Genomic DNA, 10,583 nt, shown 5'->3' on the forward strand with positions numbered 1-10,583 from the left:
CTGTCCTAGAAAAATTATTGCTAAGCTTAACAAAAACATCTTATGAGTAAAATGAGACCATTTGGTTTGTATAAAAGCCCATAAGAGAATATATTTCAAGAAATTATAAAACCCTTAAATAATTTATCAAACCTTTTCAGTTGGTATACATAATTACTCATATTCTTTCCAGTTTCTTGATGGTAATAATTAGAATTGTGAGAAAACAGCAAGTAATTTATATAGCACCTTTTTCATTTCGGTTAATCCATTAAAGTTCTTTTGGAAGTTTGCTATAGTTTTGCCAATAATCATATGGTTAGACAAAGACTTTGTACTTCTGTCTTGCTCTGATAGATTTTTTCCCTTCATCTCTGCCTTCCTTATATTCTAGGCATTTACATTTTGCAATTACTCAAGCAAGTGAAATTAGCCTTATATTTTGGACCAAGGTAAGCTCCTGAGACCTGCACCATCCTACAGTAATATGTGAGAGAAAGCTTATCCCATGTCACAAATGGAGAGGTCATTGTAACACTAGGACTTATTAATGAAGATGATAAAAAGTTCTTGCAATAAGAGTCCTGTTTCTGGTAATTAAGGCACAGCATTCAGCAAAATGAGGGTACAGGAAATCATCACATTTAGTAAACCCTTGCATATTAGAAGCTTCTAATTCTATGAGAAGTTTAAATAATGTCTTACTTTCTAGGAAATTTGCAAAAGAGCTGAATGATGTTCAATAAACTTCAGGACATTAAAAGATGGAAGGTGGCTAATGGGAGCTTTCCCAGCAAGCACCTCACAGCTCCATATGCAGCAGCAATGTCTTTGTAACCCACGGCTCTATTTGGTGAGACAGTAGCCCAGAGCGGAGCACAGTGTGGTTGGCATCCCTGAGCTGGTTCTGGGGCCAGGACACTTCATGAAGAAACCCTACATGACAGCTAGAAGCATCTTATTTCCAGGTGTATCTTGATGCTCCTTTTTATTATCTCTCTTCACAGTCTCTTAGGCTACTGTATCCATTTAACTTAGCTCCTAGACATAAGATAAACACTCATGCTTATGTTTGTAATGATTAAAAGGAAAGTTGTTGGTGATTTGTAGAAGGAAGAGGAGTCCTACCACTGAAATAATAGGTCATGAAACAAGCACCTCCATCTCCTCTGATTACAGCCTGTTGAGTTACTGCTTGCTTGCTTCTGGATGTTTGGTAGTTGGACTGGGTTTTTTACACAGAAGCAAGGAAGACAGAAACATTCTTTTAAGTAGGCAAATGTAGACCCATCCAAGCCGTAGTGCACCTGCCTTTATACCTCTGTCTGCAGGGTGACTGTAGGAAACACAGCTAATGGAAGGAGCTACTGCTTTTTTTTTTAATTCATGCAACTACAATACCTTCTCTCCTCCTCTTGGTAAAACTGTGTTGTCACCTAAGATTTTGCCACAAACAAAGATCAATGAAATTTCAGATCATGTACAGCTACAGAGGCAACACCTGATAAAGCAGGCTGGGCCTGCGCTTATGAAAGAATTAAACTGGCAGGGAAATTCTATGGGAGGTCTGATGCTGTAACCACCTTTTGTCTCAGAGGCAGTATTTAAAACAGATAAGTGATTTCACTGGAACAAATCACATGGAAGAAGTCTACTCATATGAGGAATGATTATTTTGGGAACCTGTCCCTGATGCTGAGAAACAATAATTACAGAGCAGGAAACACTGGCATCAGTTTCAAGAAATATTTAAGAAAAAGCCCTATTAAAGAAAAAGCCCTATGAAAACTATTGAAAAGTGCCAAGTTTCTGAGGTATGAACACTTTCTGTAAGTGCAAAGGCCATGCTAAGGACTACCAAGGTCTTCTCTTAGAGGTTCAGGAAGCAAACATTGTCAAAATGGAAAACCATGTTGTCTCCCACCTGTTTGGGTCAGTAACCTAAATTTATGAACATTTAAGTTGTAATTGAATGTTACTGGTAGTTGTCTCCTGGTAAACTTTTTACAAACTGCTCCAATATTAATGCCAGTATAGAAAAAAGTCTGTCCTGTTCTCTCACAGTTCTGCTGACTCAGGAAGGTGGATGTAAACTAAAATATGGCAAACTAACCTCGTAAGAACAGTAACTTTAGCATTCTGTTTGCAAGCATTTAAAATTAACTTTGTTGCTCTTTCTGGGCTTTATCTTCAATCAAATATACTTTGCTCATCATTAGTATTAAGTAATTTTTAAGTGCAAGATGTAATTACAAATTGAAGATACTGCAGAAGAAAAGCAGCTTCCATTGCTTTTTCAAGAAGCATAATGATGTATATATGTAGAGATTAATAGATTATGAAACTAGAACAACTATTATGTAATCCAGTGTAATATTTGCAAAAGGCCAAAGAATTTTGTGACAAGATTCCTGCATGACAGCCATGACTTCTGACTGAACTGGAACACATTATTTAGAAAACAAAATCATCCCTAGAAGTAGGATGGGCCCCAAGCCAAGCAGAGTTCAAGTAAAAGAGTTGCCAATGAAGCACCTCAGCCTCCATGAACGCCAGCTAGAAGTGAAATGTGACCCTTGGGAAGTCATCCACCTGAGCCCGCTCCCCTGGCACGGCCAGAAGGAGACGGGAGGAGCTCTGCATGCCAGTGATCCAGGCAGGACTCACGGAAAGAGCAAACTGCAGCAAGGGCACTGTGCAGCCCGTGAGCCTGGATGTTCTCCTGATGGCTACAGACAGGAAAGCTGCCAGGTATCCCAGCGCTAAGGAGGGATACACAGCATTCCAGGATAAAGAAGCTTGTGGCTCCTTCAAAGGAGCACCAGTTGCCAATCATCAGCCTGCAGACACCATCACCAAAAACCAAACCAGCTGTGGGGCATGTGCAGCTCAATGCCCAGTGGCCACTGCTTGCTGGCCCAGGAGTAATGCTGAAGGTTGGCCATGGCCAACAGACCAAAACCATGTAACCACTGCTCTAATGCCACTCTGTGTTTTACTGATCTGTTCAGTGGAGATAATATCAGCTCCTGTGTTTTGAATGTCTATTACACATTTCTTTTTACTTGTACATTACTGTATAGAATCACAGAATCATGAAGGTTGGAAAAGAGCTTTAAGCTCATCCACTCCAACTATCAACCCAGCACTACCACTGTAACCCCTAAAGCACCAAAACACATTACCCAGTGCCAGATCCAGATACCTCTTGAGCACCTCCAGGGATGGTGACTCTGCACATTCCTGGGCAACCTATTCCAGTGTCTGATCACCCTAACACTGAAAAAAAATTTCTAGTATCTAATCTGAATCTCCTCTGCCTTAGCTTAAGGCCATTTCCTCTGGTCCACTCACTGCAGGATACCAGAAGAGACCAGCTCTCATCTCACTACAGCCTCCTTTCAGGCAGCTGTAGAGAGCAATGAAGCAATTAGCTTCCCTCTCAGCCTCCTCAAGAGCACACAAACCCAGCTTCCTCAGCCATTCCTCACAGGACACGTTACAGACCCTTCACAACTCTCATTGCCCTTCTCTGGACACACTCCAGCACCTCAGTATCTTTTTTGAAGTGAGGGGCCCAGAACTGGACACAGTACTCGAGGTGTGGCTTCACCATTGTTGAGTAATGGTGACAATCAGTGCCCTGGTCCTGCTGGCCACACTCTTGCTGATACAGGCCAGGTGCCATTGGCCTTCTTGGCCACCTAGGCACACGCTGGCTCACTGTCAGCTGGCTGGTGACCAGCAACCCCAGGTTCCTTTCTCCTGGGCAGCTCTCAAGCCACTCCTCCCTCAGCCCGTAATGCTGCATGGTTTGTTGTGACCCAAGTGCAGGACAGGGCACTTTCCCTTATTGAGCTCCTGCAACTGTCCTCAGCCCATTAACGAGTCTGTCCAGGTCGCTCTGTAGATCCTTTCTATCCTCAAGCAGACCAACACTCATACCCCATGTAGTGTCATCAGCAAATTCACCTGATATATGGCTAAAAGAACCCAATTCTGCTTTAACACAGGCAAGGGTTAATATTCTGAAAGCAACTCGGTTATATAGCTAAACTATTGGGTGAATTTGGTCAAATAAGCAATCTCTACTTGTGCTTCTTTACAGAGTTACTTTACATTTATCAATTATTTAATGTCAGATGTAGAACAGCATTTTGTATAAACCATTACTCAGAAACAGAGCTATGAAGAAGCAAAAAACCTCCAAACCTTTTTTTTCCTCCTGCACAGGAGACACATACTCTGCAGTTCCTCAGCTGTCAGCAGAAAAACTCTTAGAAGATCTATTTTCCCATAGGGAGGGTGATGGGCTTCTTTACAAGATTCATCCAGTGCCTTTCAAGAGATTTTCACCCTATACCATCTGTTTGTATGTGTGTAAAACAGGAAAGCAGATTATATGGAAACAAAGGACACACTAGGATAGACAGTTATGGCTGCACTGAATGTCTGTGCATGATTGTGGATGTGTGAGTATACACTACACATATTCTTGTCTGTGTAGTCAGTATCTGCCTCCTAATTCTGTATTTCTTCTGCTCCATATCCACGCATGTGCTGAGTTCTTTTTACATTTTATGCATATGTTATATTATAATGCTGTCTATGCCCCTGAGGAGGGAGCACAATCTATCTACAATGTTTTTCCACTCCTTTCTAAAAGTATGATACAAACCTTTGTCATAATGGCAACAGCACAGTTTAAGAAGTTGGCAATATTCTCCTAATAAAACCTGTTTCTAAAATATCATTGCATTTGCAAGGACAGAATGCAAAATATAGAATGTAGTGTGTTCTTAATGTGTTTATGGATCATTTCTGATTCCTGAAAAGGTATCTGCAGTTCTGTGTACCTGACAAATAGGTACTGCAACATTTTTTTGCAGACCCTGTAGCATTTCAGAAGGTATATAAACTGCATGTCCTCTGATGTAATAAGGGGAAATCTAAGCAGATTTTTCATGTCTATGGGCAATTTAGGTTTTTTTAAGTGCAGCAAAAATTGCTACATGTCCTCAAGCACAAACTTCACTTGGCACGTTTTTATGGGTTTGTGGTTTTATATACTAGCCAACATTTATGAAAATGAAAATTAATCCAGAGCAAAACCCAAACTTATTAAGGACAAAACAAATATTTAGTCAAATAAAGCAATTCTGGGTTCCTTAAATGTAAAGCTATTTAGATATTTATTTATGCTTATTCCACATTGAAGTAAACAGATGGCAGACCCCCTGTCATAATATCACGTGAGAGAGAGACAGATGCACGGGACACTTTTTAACCACAATAAACTTCCCCTACATTAATCATTGGCTCCTCTGATTAAAATTGCCTTCCAGTGATATAGGAAAGATGAACATGAAGATCTATGAAAATTCATGGAAATAAAACACTGATATGATTCTAGGGATTGCATGAGAACCTCTTAAAATATTCTTTGTAAATATGAAGGGATGAAAATATAGGAATCCAAGGCATGCACACTTTCCTTGCAATTATTTCACATTTTGTGTTTGAGTTCATTGCTTAACAGCAGCAACAAGAAATTGTCTAAAGAGGAAGAGTGACTCCTTGGACCATTATACAGCTCCACTGTGTGCAAACACTAAAATGTTCTCCTCTTCTCTTCAATAAAATAAAAAAAAAAAATGTGTTTTCCAAATGTACTTGAATAATTGGAAAAAAATTGAATTTATGTATTCTCATTTTTCTAAAAAATCAAGAAAATAAACAAAATGGCTGAAGCAGCTAATACCTAAAATTATGTGAGATCTAATTCAGTTGTACTTAGAGTCTCATTCTCTAAGTACTGTAGATTCAGTGGCCCCAAGATACTTAATACCTAATTCCTATTGACCTGTAAAAAGCCTGTAGCCTCTGATCTCACAACACGACAGAAGTAAATGTGGGCTTTGGAGCAGTGCTGGGACTGCAAGGGTGAACCTCAAGTGGCCGTGACACTTGCAGTGCCTTGGCAGAACACGTTTCATCTGCCATATGGATAGATTAAGTATCCAGCGAGTCTGTCCTTGCAATGATGATGGAAAAAAGCCCCCAATAAACTATTTGGGTACTTCCACACAGGGCCCCAGTGCCACTTCCTGTACAAGAAATGACACCTGAGAACAGACATCCAAGGGTAGTATGGATGTCTCATACCCTTGAACAGCCCAGTATTTCAGGGATAGCACTGCCTAGGGCAGAGCAGACAGCATAAAAAGCACTAACCTGCTTCTTTACATCACCTTAAAGATAGATTCACTTTAAATTAATGAAAACTGCTGCTTAATTCCTCCTGCCTTGCCCTCTACCTACTGATGTGCCTGGGAGCACAGACCAAACCAACCACACACCTATCTGCTCCCTCTCCTCCCCTGTAATTCACCCCAGCAAATTCAGGTGGGTCTCTGCTTAACTGGTTTCTTAAATTAAGCACTGTGATGGAAATGTATGTTGCATTGCCCTGCATTCCCTCACCTTACCTAACCCTCAGTTAGGCTCTGACAGTTTTGAAAATAAGACATGGGTTCCAATGTCCTAAGAGTACTTTATCACATGTTTCCACTGATGCCTGTGTTGGAAGAAGAGACATTAAATACAAGCAAAAGAAGCTCTCAGTGTGTTCAAGGGAAAGATGAGACCAAGCAGTACATTCTGACATTTGTTTTCAAGTAAGTTTCAATGTGTATTTGGGTTTGCTGTATCTGCATCACTGTCCTTATAAATTGCCATCGTTTTCTTTTATGAAAGATGTCGCATGGAACTGTCTTCCTGAACAAAGTGTGTTGAAATGCCTGTTTGTTTCTTTCACGTGAGGATTGGTAATTTTCAAAGGACGCACCAATCCTTCAAGGAGCTACACACACGGGACCAAAGTGAAACTCTTGATCCCAAGTGACATAAATATTTGCTTATTTGTTATAATTTAATCTCACAAGGTTTTGTATTTCCTCTTTGGTATTTCCTGCTATGGTATCTCTTAGCTAAACTAAGAGCTTTCGTTTTTTGTACTGATGCACGCGGGCAAACCCTAAGGGCAGGATTCCCAGGCTGAGATCCACAGCCCAGCTGCACTCTGCAGCTTACTGAAAGTTATCCAGGGACAACTGCCATGCCATGAATCTGTGGCATGATATGACCAGGGGTCATGTTTATCCCACTGAAAACAGTGAAGGCCCCCATGACCAGGGATATTCTGAGAATTAAGAATATCAGTGGGACTGCAGCAGATGAGAACGTGGCCTAACATAGCAGTTTGGTCCAGATGAGAAAAGGGATAAATGCAAAAGGATGCAAACCAGGATTGGAGAAATGCTATTTGTGAGGGGTTTTTTCTTGACCACAAAACTCCTAAAATCACCACTATGGATAAAACCTGTGACTCTGATGGGTTTATTTCTCTGCTGTGCATTGAGACCAGGACCTGTGGGTCACTCAGAGAGACATTTTCCTGGCATTAAGATACACAGAAGCTGACAACATAAAGAAGGCAAAGATTAAGTCAGAGATGGAGCAGAGGAATTGACTGAAACAACACAAATGCTCATTAATGCTCCAACTGGTTAAGAAAATGCACAGAGTGTCTTGGGAAAAAATTAATGGCAATTTATAATGACAACAGTACCAGGCACTGGAAAACATCAGGTTTCAATGCACATTGAAACTTACCCTAGAACTGCCTTCAATGTCCCCTGATTTCCTGATCTTTGAACGACACAGGTTCTTTAGTGCTAATATGACAGCTCCTGACAAGCTAGCAGGCTTCACAGCCTAAAATCAGAGGTCTAATGGCAGATATCCATAAAAAATATTCACAGTTTTACAGCTTTAAAGAAATAATTCCTGTTTCAAATGGAAAGGATGACAACAGTTTCAGAAAAGAACCAACCCCTTTTCACCTTCTAAAATCTTAGGTGATTTCTCAAGAAAAACTTCTTCCTACAACTTAGCCCATATATAACCTGAAAGCCCAGATAATTAATTTTAGAGATGTGTGAGAACCAATGAACAGCATTACGAAGTCATCTGTAAGTATCACAGACTTGCCACCAGTTATATAATTCTGAAGTACCAGAGCCATCCTGAGGGTCCAAGCAATATTAAAGTGTTACCTGAGACACCCTTTTTCCTTTACACTAATAATCTAGGTGACAAGGTTACTGGCCCACCACTGCACATGCTGCCTTCAAAGGATGAGACCAGATCAAGTACTGAAGATCTTAAAAAAGATCTCACAGGAACTCGATGCCCATGTTATTAGACTGTCTGTCCAGGGGTGATTCACTTAAACTCTTCAGAACACCCACCCTTAATTTTTCTCACTTCACACACTGCTTGACTACACTTGTTGGCCCCACTCCCTACGCTCTGAGTTCAGTGTATTGCATTATATTTCACCAGGCAACCTTTTTTTTAGCCTGAAGATAACACAGATCTGATGACTGATGAGGTATCACTTCATAAGGGCATACTTTCCACAAAAATTTATTTAAAAGGTCTCTATTGTCCATTATTGGTACTCAGAAAGATCCAAAACATCATAATCAATTCCTGTTTCATGCATGTACTCTGTCACCATAATTTCCTTCTACAGAAATTATACAAGAATGCATGATACTGTAAATACTGGTATCATATTGTCACTCTTTTCTTTAAAATCTTTTAAAATGTCAGACTACACAGAGTAATATATTCAAACAGGTTGTTATAGGTGAGCTTTTGACAGAGAAATCTTAAACAGCCTCTACGAACACACGGCAGTAACTACATCTGAGCTAACTTTCCCTATTAAAACTGCTCCAAAAGCTTTCTATGAACAAATTAACAGTCTTCTTTAAAGCTGAATCAAATTATAACATGAGCAAGAAGAAAACATTAATTTAGGTCAGCTCCAATGACTGCTGCTATTTCTTGTCATATCAGAACAATGTCTCAACTATAGTGTTAAATTTAATTACTGAAGTTTGATGTTTAAATATGTTTTAATTAGCATCGGGACTGAATTCTGGTGTTAAGTGATCTAATTTCCAGTACTAAACTGTTGCATACATCATGCATTCTCACATCTTGATACTGCCTCCACAATTCTGTGATTGCATTTATGTAGAGCTGCTATTAACTTTCTACCACCTTGCCAATGATGCATACCATGCTGAGGTAAGGAGAGATCTTTCCTGCTGGGAATAATAACAGATTTAAATAAGAAGCAAGGAAACACTCGAAATTTTAAATGAGCACATGAAAAGAAGGACAGCTCCAGAACCTGAACTCTTGGGGTACAGCAGCCTTGTAAAGTTGCCTACACGGTCTAAGGGAGTCTTTAAGCAACGAACATCAGAGGAGTTATTTTAAGTATCACTCTCCCGGCCATCCCTCATTCTCCTGTCCCCGCAAAAACCGCAGCTCTTCGAGACTCTCTTCTTCCTTACACATCCTGAATCGAACCGGCAACTCCTCACCGGACTCTTAAAGTTGAGAAAAGCGGGATTTGCCGTTCCTAAGCGCAGTAACCCGTCCGAGGCCAGGCCCTCAGGGCAGCGTGGGGCCGAGCGGTCACTGAGGAGCCCGCCGGGGGCTGCCATTCCCGGCGGGAGCGGCACCGGAGAGGCTGGGACCGGCCATCGCTCCGCGCCGCCGGCTCCTTGGAGCGCGGGCCGCTCCTCTGCATTCACTACTGGGAACAGACAGCTTTTGGGACCGCAACACGGCTTGGCCATCGCACGCCTCCCACCGCCGCTCCCGCCACCCGCACACATGTGGCAGCCGCGCCGGTGCCCGGGCGCGCCCGGACCTGTCGGGAGCGCGGGGGATCCGGGTTTTTAACGGGCGGACCAGGGATCCCGCCTGGCTGTCACCGCACTGCCCCGGGTACTTGCAGGGCACGGCACGGCACAGCCCGCCTCGGACAGCCTTCGCTCGCCCTTTCCCTGACGCTGCACAAAGGGACCCGCCGTGAGGCGGCACCGGCCGCCCGCGGGCTCCTTCCATCGCCCCCGGCCCAGCGGCCCCGCAGCACCCGGGGCGGGCCGCGGCCGGGCCCGACTCACCAGGCGCGGCTGTGGGCAGGTGTGTTCCAGCTCCTCCATGGTCTCGGAGGGGGATTTGGGGATGCCTCTTCCTGACTCAGCACCGGCCGCACGCACTGGCATGGCCGCCGCCCGGGCCCGCCCGGCGCGGGGGGTCTCCCCGGGAGCCGCCCGGGGGCTCGGCCGCTCGCGTCGCCACGGCAACCGGCGGGCCCCGCCCCGCTCTGCGCGCGCGGGGGCGGGGCCGGCTTATTTGCATGCGGGCTCCTGGTTGGCTGCTGCCCCGCCGCGCCACCGCGCGCTGCCCACGGCGGCTCCTCGGGCGGGCCCCGCCCCCGCGAGTCTCGGGGGGCCGGAATGTGCCCGGCTGGAGGGGACCGGGGACGCCGGGGAGCACCGGCTGGGACCTACCGGCTCCAGCAGGGCCGTCCCACAGCACATGGCACAGCACTGCGTCCAGAAGGTTCTTGAGCATCTCCAGTGAGGGAGACTGCACAACTTCTCTGGGCAATCTGTTCCACTGAGCGGTCACCTGCACGGTGAAGAAGTTCTTCCTCATGTTCAGGTGGAACT

General features: G+C 43.7%; 1 protein-coding gene across 2 annotated transcripts in view; it reads right to left on the bottom strand.

The window, feature by feature from the left end:
- The window catches only part of PCYT1B (phosphate cytidylyltransferase 1B, choline), a 30,060-nt gene extending 19,862 nt beyond the window's left edge, over positions 1-10,198 (bottom strand). The window contains exon 1 of one of the 2 annotated variants that reach the window (XM_041472472.1): positions 10,032-10,196. In XM_041472472.1, coding sequence (XP_041328406.1) covers positions 10,032-10,133 — 102 coding nt within the window. In that variant the 5' untranslated portion in view covers positions 10,134-10,196. Of the gene's footprint in view, positions 1-10,031 lie in introns of both variants that reach the window. The other variant, XM_041472473.1, reaches the window with a different exon arrangement.
- Between the last annotated feature and the right edge of the window lie 385 nt (positions 10,199-10,583).

The sequence above is a fragment of the Pyrgilauda ruficollis genome, unplaced genomic scaffold (genome assembly GCF_017590135.1).
Source record: "Pyrgilauda ruficollis isolate IOZ18807 unplaced genomic scaffold, ASM1759013v1 scaffold29, whole genome shotgun sequence".
Classification (NCBI taxonomy): Eukaryota; Metazoa; Chordata; class Aves; order Passeriformes; family Passeridae; genus Pyrgilauda; species Pyrgilauda ruficollis.